This window comes from Tachypleus tridentatus, chromosome 1 (genome assembly GCF_004210375.1).
Source record: "Tachypleus tridentatus isolate NWPU-2018 chromosome 1, ASM421037v1, whole genome shotgun sequence".
NCBI lineage: Eukaryota > Metazoa > Arthropoda > Merostomata > Xiphosura > Limulidae > Tachypleus > Tachypleus tridentatus.
In genome coordinates this window covers 159,914,202-159,934,422 of record NC_134825.1, presented here as the reverse complement: position 1 = coordinate 159,934,422, position 20,221 = coordinate 159,914,202, and the positions used below count along the sequence as shown (strand labels likewise).

General features: G+C 35.9%; 1 protein-coding gene across 1 annotated transcript; it reads right to left on the bottom strand.

Annotated features, from left to right (window-relative positions):
* Positions 1–985: 985 nt before the first annotated feature.
* LOC143228997 (cell division control protein 42 homolog) lies at positions 986–17,587 on the bottom strand. The gene is made up of 3 exons (XM_076460599.1): positions 17,174–17,587; positions 12,986–13,044; positions 986–2,603 (listed from the first exon to the last, which is right to left on the bottom strand). The coding sequence occupies exons 1-3, from the start codon at positions 17,361–17,363 to the stop codon at positions 2,085–2,087; spliced, it is 768 nt and encodes a 255-aa protein (XP_076316714.1). The 5' UTR covers positions 17,364–17,587; the 3' UTR covers positions 986–2,084.
* Positions 17,588–20,221: the final 2,634 nt, after the last annotated feature.

Here is a 20,221-nt window from a genome sequence, read left to right as displayed (position 1 = left end):
GTTTTAGTCATCTTATCTAAGAAAGCATGATGGCTTGTTCAAGAGGTCTATAACTACAGGGTGAGGGGAAAAAAGAATTATCTAATAAGGTTAGGTTAAATAAAATATCTTATTTTCGTTTGAAAAGGAAAAAGGGTAATAGGTGATGATAGTGGAGCTTACAAGGTTATATGGAGGATCGGTAAGATGAAGGCTTTCGATTTGTATGTGGTATATTTTGAATATAGTAGGATAATAGGACACGATTTTAAGATCTGGAAAAAAAAAACAGGCTAGGCTCAAGTTTTATTTATTTATGGGGTGGGGGCGGGTATATTTGCTTACGGAATGCACTGCTGTTAGCAATAATGGAGGCCAATACCTTACGGGAGTTTAAGAGGAGAATGTTATGGAAAACATTTTTTAAACTTTTCTCAACTGCAAGGTGGGCAAGAGAAGTCTTGGGACGCCAAACGGTTTCTTGAGGTCCATATGTTGTCTTAAAATTAAGCTGACAGGTTAACTATCCAGGCCATAATAACAGGAAGTTCGAAGTGGTTGTACACAGAGTGCTATTTATGGAATTTCGCGCATAACTACTAGTTTTCTGCGTTAGTCATCCTTAATTTTGAAGTAACGAACTAGAAGGGAAGATAGTAAGACAACACCATCAACCGCCAACTCTTGGTATACTATTCTATCAACAAACAGTGGGATTTACCGTCACAGTATTTAATCTTCATGGCTGAAAGTGCGAAAATGTTTAGTGAGGGTGTTCGAACCCGCGACCCTCATACTGTGATTTGAATATCCTAACTATCAAGCCATGCCAGAAGTATCTGCCCGTCAGTTGCTCAACGGTATGTCTGCGGACTTATAACGCTAAAATCCGGATTTCGATACCCGTGGGAGGCAGAGCACAGATAGCCCATTGTGTAGTTTTATGCTTAATTCAAAATAATAATAACAACAGAACCATCCGCAGAGTAAATCAAATTCTAAAAACGCAAATTTTTACTTTGAACAAAAACACTTTATTTCAACACCACGCACAAACACACATCCACAGGATTATAACATTTACCTTTCTGCAGGTTATGGAAAGAAAAAAACACAAAACAATTAAACCAACATGCAGCATTACACGAAAGTTTTTTTTATATTTAGGTTTGTTTAGATTATTTATACAAATATAATAAACTAATTACACGAGATACACTGCAAAACAAAAGTTCTACTGAATTTCAATGAGAAACTTATTGACTGTCAGGTAACGATTTTGTTTACACTTAAAAAGCTCTCATTTTAAAAAAATAAATGAAAACGAAACAAACAATAATTCCCATTCACAGACACTTCTAACACTAAAACATGTTAGATACAATAGTAAGAGAATTGATATGTTTTTTTTCTTGGTTGATTGTCTTTAATATTGTAATATCAGATCATCAGAAATGAAAGAAACAATAAATACCAGTACATTGAGTGTTGCAATACATACAATAATTTCTGCACTTCTGTCCGCCAGTGGCTCAGCGGTACGTCTGCGGACTTACAAAGCTAAAAACCGAGTTTCAATACCGGTGGTGGGCAGAGCACAGATAGCCCATTGTGTGGTTTTGTGCTTAATTCAAAGCAACAACTTCTGCACCTCTACAAAAAATAAAACGCAACCTTAATATATGTTTACGAGATGAAGTTACATAAGAACTATGAAACAATTTCTGTTCCATAAACATTCATACTAACACCAAGTGCCTTGAACTAATATAATATCTGTGGTATACAAAATGCCGGATCGTACAGTTGTGTATTACACAACACAAACCGAAGTAGCACTCATAATTTAGTAATTATACAGGCGAGTTTAGCGTTCTTTGCTGTAATTAAAGAAAAATAGAAATATGTCTTAATATCATGTTTGAACGTAAGTATTTACAGTACATAACCTCCGTTATTAGGAACAGTTATTTCCCGTATAATTTCATTCTTCCGTAGAGATGGCCCCATGGTACAAAACTCCAGTTCTGAGTCCACCGTACACTATAATTTGTTATATTGCAATAAACGACTTACTCCTAAAGAACAAAATCAATTAAAAACTTTCACTCGGAAGGGGCAAAACAACACAGTTTGTTCCACCATTTTTTGTTACTTTTCCTGCAGCTCAAACTTGAAACGAGAGCAATTTTTGGAGGAGATTTTTTTCCCGCTCTTTGCCAGTTCTTTTTGCTTTTGGCTCCGACACAGTCTGCTGTATCTTGTCTGTGATTTCTCAGACCCGCTAGAATGGCTGTATCGAAGACTTCTTTGACATTTTCTTTAGTCAGTGCAGAACACTCCAAGTAAGCAAGTGCACCAATATGTTGCGCAAGTTTCCGGGCTTCGTGCACTGGTACTGGTTGTTCTCCGAACTGGGCAAGTTCCAGTAGGGCCTTTACATTGAAACGTAGATCGCACTGGGTACCCACCAAGATCATCGTAGCTTGGGGAGAATAATGACGAATTTCTGGAAGCCAACGATCTCTGAGGTTAAAAAATGACGCAGGTCTTATTACACTGAAGCACAGCAGAAACACCTGGGTGTGAGGGTAGCACAGCGGTCGAAGAGAATTAAAGTCATCCTACAGAATGATACATAGAATCAAATAAGTATTTAAAGCTTTCACAAGTATAACATTTTTATTTAATATTGAAAATATATAATAAAACCACGGTAACCTCACCACCTAAGTATTAATAATAAAAGATCCTAGTAATTAATTTATTTTTAGTAAATCTAAAAAGGATGCAGTGAAATATCCTTCACACCGATGACTTTTTTTTCTTCTTCTACGTTTATCCAAGAGTCTTGTGAAAATAAGTTATAATTAAAATATTAGAATTCCCAAGACTGCAGCTACATTTTACTATCTGCAAACCAACTAATTTTAGTAAAGGTAACGAATGAATTTTGTTACTGAAATACGTAATATAAACATCAAAATTACATCATCCCTTTCTTCCTGCAGATACAACAGATGTACGTTGATTAAAAAGAAAAATTAATACACAAAACTACATAACTAGTTGGTTACCCTTTAAAAATAAAAACCCTTCGAACGTTTGCTGTGCTTTAAACTCGGTGCCCGGCATGGCCAGGTGGTTAAGGCACTCGACTCCTAATCTGAAGGACGCGGGTTCGAATCCCCGTTGTACCAAACGTGCTCGCTCTTTCAGCCGTGAGGACATTATAAAGTTAGGGTCAATTCCACTATTCGTTGGCAAAAGAATAGCCCAAGAGTTGGCGGTGGGTGGGGATGACTAGCTGCCTTCCCCTAGCAGTCTTACTCTGCTAATTTAGGGATGGCTAGCACAAATAGCCCTCGTGTAGCTTTGCGCGAAATTAAAAAAAACAAAAAAACAAAAGCTTTCAACGCCCCCTGATGGTCAGAACGTAGTAACTTTTATTAGTTTTAATGTTTTCCATTGTTATCATTTTCCGTTTTTATACTTCACAAATTTATACAAGTGGTGAATGACAGTTTTGGATATAAAATTGTTAAGAACAACTGCATCTTTTTCAAAACTTATAAATTTTAATTTCATTCCATGTATGAAGATCACATATATATATTAAATGTAACAGAAAGTGAATCGCATGGCGTGAAGAAGTCTTATACTCTTACGGATTCTTCTATTAAAACACATTTGACCATTGGCAGTCCGAAGTTTGTAGCGTACTTTCAGTTGTCTGTCTTGACCCTCGCTAGTACAGCGGTATGTCTCCGGATTTACAACCCTAAAATCAGGCGTTCGATTCTCCTCGGTGGGCTGAGCAGATAGCCCTTTGTGGCTTTGCTATACCAAAACACAAACACATTGTCTGTCTTATAATATGTGCGATGCTTTGTGTTTTTTCTTTAGTTCCAATAGTTAGTAATTGTTTAAAATTATTTCATTATCTGTCCATCCATCTACCAGAATTATATAATGTAAAGAAATTCATTCGTATATAAAAAAAACGTAAACACTTAAACTACAATAAAATAAATTATTAACAAAATAAACATAGAAAATGAGGTCATTTAAAGGACGCCCAAAAACTTGCCAAGTTGCTTTGAGACGGAACCTCTTTCTTTATGTAGCGACAACAGAATGAAACAAGACTGATGTGCGCGCGCCATTGCTATAATAAATATCAGTCTCTAAAATGTAAATGAAGTTATTGTACATTCAAATGACACTAAGAAGTCTTTTTCTGTATTATTTCGCTTAATAGAACAGTGAACTGCTTAAGTTATTTACGTATAAAAACGCCTTGTTTTCCAGATGAGCTTCCTTTAGAACTGGTTACGTTCTTGGTAGGTGTCACAAGATTGGTAGGCGTAGAATGGTAAAGTGATAATTGTGACAATGGGACCCAATATATATATATAAAGTTATGCAATTGAGTCCCAGTCATGTTCTCAAATAATCCTTCTAAAACTTAGAGCAAAATAAATTAATTTCAAGGAACCCGTTTGTCAACCTAAGGATTTGTTTGTTTGTTTGTTTTGGAATTTCGCGCAAAGCTACTCGTGGGCTATTTGTGCTAGCCGTCCCTAATTAAGCAGTGTAAGACTACAGGGAAGGCAGCTATTCATCACCACCCACCGCTAACTCTTGGGATACTCTTTTACCAACGAATAGTGTGATTGACCGTCAAATTATAACGCTCCACGGCTGAAAGGGCAGCATGTTTGGCGCGATGGGGATGCGAACCCGCGACCCTCAGATTACGAGTCGCACACCTTAACATGCTTGGCGCGATGGGGATGCGAATCCGCGACCCTCAGATTACGAGTCGCACGCCTTAACACGCTTGGCCATGGCGGGCCACAACCTAAGGAAATAATGCATATTGTATTAAGAAACATGCTCTAACTCAAATACTTTATATTGCAGTAAAAGAATGTCTCGAAAAAAATTGAGATTCTTCACTTATAAACAATGGGCTTAAAAGTTTAGTTAATGTAAAAATAGATGATTAAATAAATAATAAATAAATTTTTTGAAAATAAATAACTTTAAACATTTTAGCTTTTTTTCTTCAACTTTTTCCTTTTAATTTCGGCTCGGCATAGCCAGGTGTAACGTTAGAGTGCTTGACTCCTAATCTGAGGGTAGCGGGTTCGAATCCCCGTCGCAACAAACATGCTCGCCTTTTCAGCCGTGGGTGCGTTATAATGTGACGGTCAATCTCACTATTTGTTGGCAAATTAGTAATCGTTGGTAAAAGAGTAGCCCAAGAGTTGGCGGTGGGTGGTGGGACTGCTAGCGTATACAGCCCTCGAGTAGCTTTACGCGAAATTCAAAATAAACAAACAAATTGTTTAAAAATATATAGTATATTTTTATGAATTTTTAGATTTAATTTCAAGTTGGGCAACGTATGAAATTAGGTATTAGTAAATAGTCTGCTTGTCTATACAAAATATAATTTATTTGAACTTCTATAATTTCATTGCTTGTTGGTTACTGGCTTCTGGCAGCATCTTGTTTATTTTTCAGTAATTTTTTGTTTTTTGTACAGACAAGTGTAATTAAAATAATCTGAGTATTTCTAGCACTTGTTTATGGAACTACAGCTTACACGTTTTTCATTAATTAAACTAAGAATACAAAGTTGGTTTGTTTTGAATTTCACGCAAAGCTACTCGAGGGCTATCTGCGTTACAAACAAAGTTAACGAGACCAACATTCGAGTGTGTGTGTGTGTTTTTATAGCAGAGCTACATCGGGTTATCTGCTGAGTCCACCGAGGGGAATCGAACCCTTTTTTTTAGCGTTGTAAATCCCTAGACTTATCGCTGTACCAGCGGGGGACCCAACATTCGAGGGCCTTCGAGTAGCTTTGCGCGAAATTAAAAACAAACAATCTTTTAAATTTTACTGCAATATCCCATGAACGAAACACAGACAATACACGACAAAAGGATGTCACGTGCGCTTGATAAGGTTAAAACAGTACGTAAGAAGAATAAAACAAAAGTAAACAAAGACGAGAAATTTAGTAAAAAATGAAATAATAATTAAAAAAGTGAAACATAAAATAATATAAAGAACGCGAAAAGAAATCATATTATAAATTAAAAAAATAAAATTAAAAAAGAACAAAATGTATTTTAAGATTTACAAAAATCTGAATCGTTTGCAGTGACGTAACTGAAAAATATGGACATAAAAATTAATTGTGCCCCACACATTTATTTCCTTATAACTGTAGTCTATGATTCTGGCTGATTGATGTCATTAAACTTTGCTGAAATTTTAGAGTAAAACAAACATAAAATTGCATCTAGTGTTCATCATTACTATATGAGTATTTGGTCATTGCGCGTGACCTGGAAGGGTCAAGTGTAATCGCACTTCTTCATTTGTCCTTTAATGTTGTTTACGAACTTCCAAATGCTGTACAATTATTCACGAAATCGATGAACACTAGTGTAAAACATTGATTTATACTTCCCTCTTCAGGGTCGTGCCCATAAATGACCTATCTATATCATTTAGTGCTATTTTACTATTACTCTTAATCTGGTTGCATATACTTGAAAATAGTTTAGTATAATAAGTTCCCATCATTTGGTCGTGTACACTCACAACAGTTCCAGAGCAGAATATCACTCTTTTCACAAGAAATAATTATCAGTCGCGTATTTTTTATGTAAAAACTTTTAAATACACCAATCGATCACCCGGCATGGTCAGGTGGTTAAGGCACTCGACTCGTAATCCGAGGGCTACCGATTCGAATCCCTGTCATACTAAACAGGCTCGCCCTTTCTGCCGTGAAATAATATTACGGTCAATCTCGCTATTTGTTGTTAAAGAGTAACCCAAGAGTTGGTGGTGGGTGGTGATGACTAGCTGCCTTTCCTCTAGTCTTACAGTGCAAAATTAGGAACGGCTAGCGCAGATAGCCCTCGTGTAGATTTACGCGATGACCCACAGTGGCTCAGCGGTATGTCTGTGGACTTACAATGCTAATAACCGGGTTTCGATATCCGTGGTGGGCAGAGCACAGGTAGCCCATTGTGTAGCTTTGTGCTTAATTCAACACAACAAACAACAGTTTTATGCGAAATTAACACAAACTGATACTTAATTCTAAGCGATATGTTTATGTCTAGTGTAGGTGTTCTACTTCTTAAGTAAAAAAATAGTGGGGACAGATATTTAGGGCTGTCATTGAAACCACATAATTACAAAATTCAGAAAAAAACAATAATTGTACGTTTCGCACACGTTTCATTCTTTACAGACGTAAAAACTCCTAAAATTTGTTTTTAGATTCTGATTATTCATTTAGTTTTTCAAGAGGGGGATGTAACATAGTAATTACTTTAAAATACTCTTCTCTGAGGCACCAGCTATTGTTCTGTCTTGATCTTCTGTGAAACTCTACGTAAGTACGTTCAGAGAGCTATAGCTGGTTTCCCCTCAATTAGTTTGGTTGCAGTTGCCACAAATAATATAACAAACATTTTAGTGTACCGGTAAGATTTCTATTAGCAGATTGGCTGAATTAAACATCACCAAATAAATCAAAATAATGACTTTAAGGTGTTTTATTTCCAAATGTTTCACTTAATTAAAAGTTTATTTAGTTTTCCGATACTCATAACTCTTAATGTTGTGTCTAGGAAATCTCTATACACCGCGTATCAAAGTTTGATTTTTTGAAAGTCCACCACCATGAGGAATACAATGGTGTAAACTTTTCTTTATGTTTTCTGTTCTTAATTATTAGTTCTTGTTGTTGTTTTGAATTAAGCACAAAGCTACTCAATGGGCTATCTATGCTCTGCCCACCACGGGTATCGAGACCCGGTTTTTAGCGTTGTAAGTCCGCAGACATACCGCTGAGCCACTTGGGGGTTATTTATTAGTTAATAAAATGTTTTATAGGTTTTTTATTATTTTTAACTAATTTAATAGAAAAACTCAGTAAGTTACAACATTGACGATCCCGTGAGCCTAAGGTCCACATTTATAGGGCTAATGCTCGAACAACTATTTTGCATGTTTTTAAAGTTAATGATCATTGCCACAATAATGTAAATTATAATGGCTAATTTATTTAAACCAAGCTATGAACAGTAATTGATAGGCCTAAGTATTTGCACTCTCTAATGTAAATCAATGCCAAATATAGGATCCGCTTTCGGGGAATCCACGTGAAAGTTTTTCGCGAAAAACCTTGGTATCATAAGGGGTTGGGTGAAAAGTTTCACCTTTCGCAAATCTCGGAGCTGAGAGGATTCTTTTAACACCATTTATAAATTGGTCAGTTAAAGCAGTTTAGGAGAAAGGTTTTCGGGGAATCTCCTGGTTCCCCAAGGGGTAGGGTAAAACATTTTACCTTTGGGCAAACCTCAGGACCGAATCATTTTGTTTGGTGTCATTTAAAAGTCGGTGCGACTAGCGGTTCAAGAGTTACTTTTTTTTTTTTGAATTTCGCACAAAGCTACTCGAGGGCTATCTGCGCTAGCCGTCCTTAATTTTGCAGTGTAAGACTAGTTTGTTTTTGTTTGTTTTGGAATTTCGCACAAAGCTACTCGAAGGCTACCTGCGCTAGCCGTCCGTATTTAGCAGTGTAAGACTAGAGGGAAGGCAGCTAGTCATAACCACCCACCGCCAACTCTTGGGCTACTCTTTTACCAACGAATAGTGAGATTGACCGTCACATTATAATGTCCCAACAGCTGAAAGGGCGAGCATGTTTGGCGTGATGGGGATGAGAACCCCGACCCTCAGATTACGAGTCGCACGCCTTAACACGCTTGGCCATGCTGGGCCCAGGAGTTACTTAATTACTAATCTGGTTACCCGAGTGTAATTTTTAAAAACTAATAACGAAACAAAACTGGAAAATGACTCAAAAGTATTTACAAATTTACAGTTTAAACACCACAACTGGTGAAACGTTAGAAACCAGCAGGCCTAAAATATGATATAAAAATAATTTTAACTGCATATGTTTTATCTTCCACATTCCCTTTAATTCACTGCCCAAGAAACCTTTCGTAAAATTCCAGGACTCGTCAGTTCGATTGGATGACGAGTGAAAAAAGATTCTCTGAAACGCTATTTACGTAGACACCATAACGCTTTAAGAGTTGGGGTTTAAACGCTGAAGGCTAGCAAAGCGTTAGAAGTCAATAGGCCTAAAAATTGTGATAGATGTATGCGTAGCTTTGCTCAAAATTCAAAACAAACTATTGCAAAACGTGACTTCAAAACAAGAAAACAATGATATAACAAAACAGTAGCAATACGACTGTCTTCAAAAGCACCACACATGAAAAGAGAAAAGAAGTCCAGAAATGTGCAAGCACAGCAGTGGTAAGATTCTCTGTTTAAAGGGCAATGCTGACAAGATGCATTTTGCCAGGAAGTTATTTGTGGGATAAAAACAAGTAGAAGTACAGAAACTGCTTGTAAAATATATTTCTATAAATATTACAATGCACGTTTGACCAAATTATAATCTCTTTGTTACTAACCCTAACACTGCCAGAATAAAAGCTTTTGTATTGTTTAGTTGATTCTAAAATTTAACTGTCAAGGGTTTGGTTGTCAGTAGAGCTGATATAGCATCGTATAACGTGAATAAAATATTCTAGGTAGGTCGAAGAAGTTATTACTAATTTTGCGATATTTTAAAAATATAACTTGCGTTTTTTAGATTAAAAAAAAAATTGTCCCGGCATGGCCAAGCGTGTTAAGGCGTGCGACTCGTAATCTGAGGGTCGCGGGTTCGCATCGCCATAGCGCCAAACATGCTCGCCCTTTCAGCCGTGGGGGCGTTATAATGTGACGGTCAATCTCACTATTCGTTGGTAAAAGAGTAGCCCAAGAGTTGGTGATGACTAGCTGCCTTCTCTCTAGTCTTACACTTCTAAATTAGGGACGGCTAGTGCAGATTGCCCTCGAGTAGCTTTGTGCGAAATTCAAAACAAACAAACCTTCAAGCATAAAATACAGACATCTTTTGATATCACACGTATTTCTACATTTTCGTGAGCTGCTGGTCAATCACGCTTTTGAAATAACAGTAGTAGTGTAAACTGTCTTAATTTTAAAACTTTATTTTTCTTACGATAGTAAAAAAACGTTACATGTTATTATTTTTGAATCATAATTTAATTGTTGAATGTCATTAAGCACAAAACTATAAAAATGGATATCTGTGTTACACAAGATCGTAGACATACCAGTGTGTCATTAGGGGGGTCATATATGTATTGGTTTTAGAATACCTTTAATGTATTTCGTCATGTATGAAAACCTACTAGGCTTGTTTAGTTTTAGGCTATACAGTTAAATAATTATCTGTAAATTAAAATCAATACATCAAAGCCTAATAAACATAATTACTCCATAGAGCTTTGCATAGTCGATTATAAGTTGACTGACCTAACTTAACAGCAAAAATGTTATATTGTTAAGCCTAAACGCGTTATTAGACGGAATTTAATTGCAATAACAAGGTATGTCTTCCTTTTTAATGATGCAATAAAATACTGTATAGTCACTAAAATGGCAACAGAGTTACTTCTAAACTATAGTTGACTTGAAGTTAAAGTACATTTCATATTTGAATGTTTTAGTATTTATAAACGATTATATAACTTACTGCAATCTCGTTTTCGTGATAAGAAATGATTACCTCAGTAGGTTATTTTTTTCATGTATCCGAACTGGAACGATATTCAAAGAATGGCAAAACGTGGAGTGTTGTATCTCAGATAAAGCAGTATTATGTTTGTTATAATTTTCTGAAAGGCTATATGTTTACTTAAAAAATAGAGTAATTCAAAACTACTTTAACTTAAGTATGGAAAATGTTAATTCTTTTATTTGTGTGTTTCAGAATTTCAGGCAAAGTTGCAGAACGGCTATCTACGATTACCCATTCCTAATTTTGAGTTGATAGACTAACCCTATTACAATTGTCGAGTATTTTTTTGGCGTTGTGTTCACTCCTACATGCCAAATATTAAAATATAAGAAGAAATAATAACTAAAAGAGGAAAAACTTGTGTTTTGTGTACAAAACATTTTTTATTTGGTTGTGGAATTTTGTACTTAAATGCATGAAGTTTATAAAAGGATAGTACTACATATTTAAAATAATTAAAACAGCTAAGTGACCTGCCTAGACTACTTACGAATGAGGTTAGATAGAGAAAGCTTTGAACAAATTGGATGGCCGTAAGGGCCGTTTCAATGACTGTGGGGTTAAATCTAAGTGGGTTAAACCTATTTTAAACACGTGATACACACCTAGCCTCTTTAATACATAGGGCAGTTTAAAATATTTTACTCAGATAATTTTTAATGACAGTTTAGAATTATATATTACCTATTAAAGTGAAGTTCGCAAAAGAAACGAAAATAAAAAGCTATAGCTTCGAGGACTGAAAGCAACAATAGATTTTCATTTAATAAGAACGTCATCTCTTGAAATAATTCGTATCTTGTAACGTGGTTTTCTCTCAGTTAGTGGTTTGATTACTGTAGTCCTCGCTTCCATATTTTATGACGTGACAGCTTGTGGTATGAAGTATCACTAATGAAGCTCTGCTTTCAAAACAGCTAAAAATGAATGAGTAACAGATTGTAACCTATCTATATTAACATAGTAACTATAGTATTTTCAGCACCACTTTGTGTTTTGTCGATGCATTAAGTATGTGATAGATATGAACAAAGGATTATATTACAAAGTTTATAACTGTTAGAAATTTGAAACATACCAAAAGGCCTGGGAATGTTTTATGGTTTGTTTTGGTGTTATTTTATTCATAAACTATTTTTATATTAAAGTATACCTGCACGTACAGTACAATAATTTTATTTCATGACAATACATCATATGAGTTTGTTAGGCTTAAAGGGTACTGTAGGAAACAACAAACCACTTGGGCGAAATCAAATGATTTTTTGTCGAATAATATTGTTACATTTGTGGTATCAAAATAACACAAAAACGACAAAATTATTTATGGAAAATAAAATGCAAAGCGACCTTTACCAAGAACACTGAAAAGAACATCAGGATATTTTGGTTGACAAAGCTTGAAACGATATTAAGTGTTTCGATTTTTTTTTTTCGGAACAGTGTCTCAAAAAAATTAAAATATCACAACCTAAAAAATGACATTAAATCAGTTTATATGATTTTTTAAAAACAGGAAATAAATACTGTTTCGTAAACGTATGGTGAGTTTTGTTAAGTATTTTCACTACGAGAAGGAGAAAAAACGCCAGTGAATATAAGTGACAGTCATCCAGCGTGAACGTAATCTGAGGGTCACGGGTTCGAATACCCGCCTTACCAAACATATTTACCCTTTCAGGCGTGGGGACGTTATAATGTGACTGGTCAATTACATTATTTTTTGGCAAAAGAGTAGCCCAAGAGTTGGCGTGGGTGGTGATGACTAACTGCTTTCCCCGTAGTCTTTCACTTCTGAATTAGAGATGGTCGATACATCGTGTAGCTTTACGCGAAATTCAAACCAAACTAAAATCCAATCTGGCAACAGAGCCAATTCTACACTATAGTTGACTTGAAGTTAAAGTAGTATTTCATATTTGAATGTTTTAGTATTTATAAACGATAAGATAACCTACTATTTAGTTACCTTGTCTGACTGAAGGGGAAGTTGTTTTTTCAATTAGTCGTTTAGAAGACAAGAATTAAGGTGTCTAATGCATTAATTGGCATTGCGTGGTACTTACCATTGTACTCATTTGTTAATAAATATATTTTTTCAAGAAATTTCTCACTTGCTGTTAACTTTATAAAAACGAAATGAGGGCCACAAGTAAATAACTTAAGTTGTTCAAATTACTTTTGAAGTTTGCACAACAAGCTTTGTATTATTTACCATAACGAGGTTATTGTATGTATTTATATTTATTATTAGACAGATAACTGCAATAATTCAAGATCAACAAACGATTGACTTACTTGTCCAGCAGTATCACAGAGTTGGAGACGAACAGGTAGGTTATCTACGGTGACTACAGCTGAAACAAGAAAACGTTATTACAATACTTGACTAGAACAATTCTAACGAAGTGCTACACTATTTGGCTACTTTTTTTTTTTTTAAAGACCCCTACATTCGTAGAATGTTTTATTTATTAGTATATGCAAATCAGTAGGATCATGTAATGTGTCAAGTGATTATTCGAGTCCTTATAATTGTGAGTAAGAGTAAAATTCTATCCGATTCATGATAAAATCTTTCTGTCTGGTAAATATATTTCTACCGAATTGTGTTAAATATCTGTTATCAGGGTATCAGTAGTGGCAATCAAAAACGTCAAATATGTCACTATGGAGATATCAGGTCATCCCATAAGTAACGTCCGAAAATGTAATACAGAAAGTGCATCATTATTTCTGTCTTTGTAGAAGGCTTAAATGACTAAATTTAGTAGTAGGACGTGTATAAAAATGTTCAGACAAATAAAAGAAACTAACCCAACTCCACTTCTTCAGATCATTAATCAAATAAACCCTTATGAAGATAGTTGCGTCTGAGGAGCACATTATGCATGTAATAATTCGTGATGGCGAGAAAACCCACTTGTAGAGAAAATTATTTATTTAAAAACGACTGGAATGTATAGAGAAAGCACTAATAAAATACAAAGTGATAACTACCACGACTTCTATATTGGAGAAACAAGTAGAAAAATGGAAACCAGATTCAAAGAATACAAAAAGTCACATTCACACGTTTTCGAACACTGCAAGTCAAATAAACACAACATAACCATAGAAAACGCCCAAATACTAAATAAAGGAACAAACATAAACAAACGCAAAATTAAAGAAGCCTTACTTATGCAACAACTCAAGCCCAAAATAAACCAATACAAAGGAACACCTTTATACCTATATTAATAAATATATTCAAACATCTAAGCATGCCCTCCACACTCTGCACTCAATTATACAACTGCCTTCAAACATGTGATCAGCTACCGGTCTGTAACCCTTTCTTTTTTTGTGAACCTGACGATGACCGAAGAAGGTCGAAACGTTGTTCGCTCCTCTATTAGTGTCTTTTCTACCCATTCCAGTCGTTTTTAAATATATAATTAGCCATATAATGTTTTATGACTTTAATAAATGTCCTCCGCTAGTACAGCGGTATGTCTTCGGATTTACAACGCTAAAATCAAGGGTTCGATTCCCCTCTGTGGGCTCAGCAGATAGCTTGGTGTGGCTTTGCTATAAGAAAACACACACAAACACACAGACTTTAAAAAAGGTAATAATGCAGCAGATACTACACAAAACATTCAAGGTGTTTATGGTGCGGAGTCTCTCAATAAAAGAAAATGTCGAAGTTGGTTTCAGAAGTTCAGATCAGGTGACTACAACTTAAGTGATGCGCCATGTTCAGGTCGTCCTGCTGAGTTAAATGATGGCTTGCTGCTGGCTACACTTGATGAAGATTGTGCTGTAACAACTGAAGAATAAGGACAAAAGCTTAATTCAACCCATTCAACAGTTCACCGTCATGTGCAACAACTTAGAAAGGTGTGAAAACTTGGAGAATGGATCTCCCATGATTTGACAGAAGCCAACCCAAGAGCAAGATGGACATTTGCACTTCGTCGCACTCTCGTGTACGTAACTTATCTTTTTGAACAGGTTAGTGTCTGGAGGTGAAAAATGGATATTTTATAAAAATGTTAAGCGCCGCAGACAACGACTCAGTGCAGGTAAACTAGCTAAGACACAGCCTAAAATGGACCTCCTTTTTTTTAAAATGGAAAGTTTTTTTAAGCGTTTGGTGCGATATTGTTGGTGTGATCCACTTTAAATTGCTGCCACTCAGTGTAACGATTACATCAGACTTCTATTGTCAACAGTTAGAGTGCTTGAATGTTGCACTGAAATAAAAGAGGCCTGCTTTGATCAATCGTAAAGGTGTTGTCTTACACCAGGATAGTGCACAGCTCCATACAGCAAGGATCACATCTGCAAAGATTGAAGAGCTAGACTGACAAAAACTTCCACATCCTTCTTATTCTCCAGACCTTGTCCTATCTGATTATCATCTACTCCGAAGTTTGCAGAATTATCTTGATGGAAAAAAAAGCTTGGAACACATGAAGATATCAAAACTACCCTCTCTACAATCTTTTCCTCCAAACCCCAAGAATTGTATAGATGTGACATTCAGAAGCTTGTGAATCATTGGCAGGAAGTAATTCACAATAATGGAACATAGATTATTCATTAAATAACATTAAAAGTGTTTGAAATCCTTTCTCTTTTTCTGAACCTAAAATCGGACATTACTTATGGGATTACCTGATATCTTGTTGCTAACCTACTGGTAACGAAACAAGGAAAACAGACAGCTGGTTATTTAAAATGGAACATATATCAGGTTGTGTCTTAATGCATTCACATTCTTTCAACGGAAGTGAAGATCCAACCATATCATTTGAGGAACATTACAGAAACTGTTTGTTTCAGATGCTAAGAGCACAGTTTATATAGAATTTGGACAATAAAGGAATAGTAATGGGTTACGTAGCACCCTTTATGGATGAACAAGAGACATCTTAGTCTTGCTTCTGTGAACGTTTTACAATGTAAGTATCCCGGTGATCTCACAATAATTATATGATATCGCTATATGGAATACTGATATTGCTGGTAGCTACTCTTCATTCTTCGTATAAGAACTCTTTTAAAGGACAAAACAAAACCAAATCTAACAGTAGTAGAGGTAACGTTTTGTTTTATTAAAGGTATCAAGTTCGTCAGAGAAAACAAGATAATGAATTAAAGGCATTAAAAATTGATGTTACCAGATACGTTTTATAAACGTTTGAGACACACATCACGAAGGCGATTGGATTTTAAATAAATAACAACAACAGTGTCTTATATCGAGGCTTCAGAAATTTTCCTTCGTCAGGTGGTGTAACCTTAGCGTAGTAACTGAGAAGGGAGAGAAAATAACCACTACCTAACAAACATGGCTGCATTGAATGTCAGGCTGAGCTACCAGCTCTTAGGGGCATCATATGATTTTGTGATTCATTTCAGGAAGTTGTGAAAGAAATATTTGGGAGGGGAGGAACAACCGTAAACTCAGTGTGGGTTATGTTGAGGTAGGGGACGCTTCATATCTCCAGGTTAATTTTCATTTTTTGGTCTGAAGCAATGAGAATTATTAGTACACCCCCAAACAGAATTATCTCATATTTGAGCGTCCATAACTATATTCGCTACGAAGAAGCCCATGAGTCATTAGCCATGTCATTGTCATCTCTTCATTTACGCAGGGGCCCGTAAGCGTGTTAAGGCGTGCGACTCGTAATCTGAGGGACGCGGGTTCGCATCACCGTCGCGCCACACATGCTCGCCCTTTCAGCCGTGGGGGCGCTATAATGTTATGGTCAATCCCACTATTCGTTGGTAAAAGAGTAGTCCAAGAGTTGGTGGTGTCTTACACTGCTAAATTCGGGACGGCTAGCAGATAGCCCTCGAGTAGCTTCGCGCGAAATTCAAAACAAACAAACAAACAAACAAACAAACTTCATTTACACAAAGTTCAGCAAGATGTCGCATTATGTTGTATGGGGTTTGTATTTTCTTTGCCATTTTTGATTTGAATTTATGTCTTTAAAAAGTGAGAACTCAAAAGGAAAAAATATCTGTTACAAAATTCAAATACATTTTTGTTCCTGTATTTTGTATTGTCTACCTAATTTATCTATACAGATAAAAAAAATCACCTGGACAGTTCGTGCTATCTCCTTCACCAAAACCACGTAAGTAAGCCAATAAGGGATAATAGAGAAACTGCAGGATTTTTTTTTTCAGTAAGAATGATGCGATAATAGGAAACGAAACGTGCGCTTTGACTTAGCTACTTTTTAATGTTTCACAGAGAGTGTTTCGTTTTTTATTTTTGCTCGATAAAGAACGGTTACACTAGAAACACTGCTATAAAACTGAGCACTGCCCTAGAAAAATCAATACCTTCATACTACGGTGAAGTTAGAGTAATTTCATTCAAATTAACGTGGGGGGGGGGTTGGGGATCTGTTCTTTTTGTAATATATATTCTTTCATAAACAAACAGTTCAAACATGACAAAATTGTGTAAATACTAACCAGAATAGTTATCGAAGGCTGTAGGTACGTATTCTGAAGGGTATTTATCTATGGTGTAGCTAACAACAAGGCTTGTCTTCCCTACCGCTCCGTCTCCTATCAAGACACATTTCACCTGGCTCGTGCAGTCTCCTGCGCTATCTTGATCTGACAGCAAACTGGTTACTTGGTCACGCGCTAAAGGAGGCATGGTGAACACAGACCAACGTTAACTACCGAGTCTTAGCAAAATGCTTTGACCACAGTGGAGCTAAACAAGAGTTCGTTGGAGTTCTTTTATCATTCTATCAAACGCATGGTATAAAGTACTTTGTAACGAATAACAGTATTGTCCTTCATACGGTCTGGAGGGTTTCTGGTATCGCTTTGTTCTCTTGCTCGCACACACGCACACACACACCAGCCGATTAACAAGACGTAATCGTTTCAGACACGAAGTGACGTCATGATGAGCAGCAATTGGATGTAACGTGCTGACGATAACCGAAAACGCTAGAGCAGTGGCAGGTGGGCCAACACCTGAGGCACTAGAGACAACGCATTCACGACTTAATTGCTAAAACAACAGGCTTCGTACTTATTTCAAGTGCAGACAGTGCCGAATGGTTTCCATACTTTTCATGTTTTGTTTTTATGAGAAACAAAATCTATTATGAAATTTTAGTAACATTTTGGTAGGTCAAATAATTTTGTCGTAAATATGTTAATGATGGTAAGTGTTATATATATATATCTTGCTGTTGGAATTTTACATAAAATTACCATAGTGTAGCAAATAGTTACAAACGTAACTAATAGTTGTTGTCGGCAACTACATAACAACAATGTATATTTGAAATTAAGGCACAAAGCAACATCATAGATTCGTCTCATCATGCGTATCAAAACCTGGTTTCTAATGTACAATGATCCGAACGGTTAGTGGGCTATTCAGTGTAAATAACAAAGGTTACGCCATCTCTTGACTTTAAATTAAATTTCTAAAACTAGAATATTTACAGGTTACATGAGGGATATTAATGACCTGCCGTGACCTATGTTAGCCGTCGCTGAGTCTGTTGTTTAGCACCAGAAGTTTTCTGTGTTATAATAAAACCAATATTATTTTGCTATATAGGAAGAGCACACAGAGATACCTCCACTAAATCTCGTTCATAACTAGTTGCTAAACGGACCAGATCCTCACCTAACTGTTTAACTTGCTGTTCCAGTGACTTCTTAAACAACATGCGATCCGTATTACTTAAACCTATACAAAGTATATTCCACGTTGGTTGTCAAGCAACATGGGAAAGAATTGTGAATTAAATGACCTTCAAGGAGGACAGAATGTAAGAGCTGATTAACAGGTGTTTTAGTGACCTAAATTTGACAAATTCTTGATTCCAAAAGAAGGGAGCAATATGGCGATTATCTCATTGGTACCAGGAAGACGTAACAACAGTTGAGTGCCGTGATTTAAACCAGACTGTATCAATACACCTTTCAGATATTCCACCTAAAAATTGTAAGAGTTTTAACAGCCAGCATTGGAACCACGCGTAGCTTTTGCCGAGCGATTCTTTCTTTGTTCTTGTTTATCTTTTGTTTGTATTATTATAACATTATATGGCGGTTACTTCTCTCTTATTTTATTCTGTCGATAAATACTCCCTTTTTTCTCAAATCAATTTTTACTTTTTTAAAAAGTGTAACCATTTTGCATTCTTTGGGAAATTAATGTAAGTTTGGAAGTATCCATAATCCATCCAAGACTAGAAGCGGTAATAAACACCTGATAAAGTTAGATTTATGTATCTATACTTACGTCTTATGCATTAAAGAGAATTTTAGCACGAGTTGAATAACAGAAGACACAACATCTGAATTTTTGTTTATAGAGAACGAAACAGGCATTTCCTATTTGTTGAAAACTACTTTGTACAGCTCATGATTTTAGCTAAGCTGCTTCCACCTTGTGCTAAAATGAAATACTAATGTATGACAACAAATCGTCTGTGAATATGTATTGTGCAAACATTTATTTTTACAGTTAAAATACAGATACATTATATTTGCTTGTTTGTGTTTTGAATTTCGCGCATAGCTACTCTAGGGCTATCTGCCCTAATTTAGCAGTGTAAGACTAGAGGGAAGGCAGCTAATCATCATCACCCACCGCCAACTCTTAGGCTACTTTTTTTACTAAATAATAGTGGGAATGACCGTAACATTATAACGTTCCCATGGCTGAAAGAGCGAGTATATTTGGTGTGACCAGGATTCAAACCCGCGATCCTCGGATTACTAGTCGATCGCCTTAACACGCTTGGCCATGCCAGGCCCCATTATATTTGCAAGTGCATAAAACAGTTCTTTATATTCAATTATTTGGAGCGACAGTCTTCGAAAATGTAGTAAAACGTTATATAGTTTGATTTGATTTCTTGAGTTTGGTGTCTTTTACCCACCTGATAATTCTATACTTCCATAAATGTGTGAAGAATCATTGATGTTAATAATTCATTTTTTAAATCCTTCGGTTGAAAAGCTATTTAAAATACTGAAAACTAAACGTGACTGAATTATACCGGTTTCGGAGAATCCCACTCTTCAGTACCAATCCTGGATACGAGAAGATCGCTCGACTCGTAATCTGAGGGTCGCAGGTTCGAATCCGCGTTACACCAAACGTGCTCGATCGGAAGAATAAGACTCGGGTTCAAGAAAATGGGTGAAAACCGGTGTATTTCAGTGGCAAGTTGTAAATCGAATGATAGACTAGGCTTCTATTTTTTTCTTTGCATAAATTGCTTTAGATATTGTGAAGTATAACAGTACAGACAAAGAATCGTCACACATCAAACCGTATTTGATCCTATTGTAAGAATAAAAGAAGCAAAAATGAAAAAAAAACCTCTTTGTGAGTTTTTCGCTTATCATCGAGTTAGACAAAAGAAATGGTAATACCTGTAAGAAATAATAAACTCTTTGGATTATCTCTTTTTATAAACCGGGAAATTCAAGTGTTAACGTTGTGACAGAAAACAAAAAAATGATACCACACAT

Excerpts from the sequence above, each read along its gene's own strand:
- LOC143228997 (XM_076460599.1), bottom strand. The coding sequence starts at position 17,363 with ATGCCTCCTTTAGCGCGTGACCAAGTAACCAGTTTGCTGTCAGATCAA. Across the intron at positions 13,045-17,173 it reads AGCCTTCGATAACTATTCTG|CTGTAGTCACCGTAGATAAC; the intron begins GTTAGTATTTAC and ends TTCTTGTTTCAG. Across the intron at positions 2,604-12,985 it reads TCTGTGATACTGCTGGACAA|GATGACTTTAATTCTCTTCG; the intron begins GTAAGTCAATCG and ends ATCATTCTGTAG.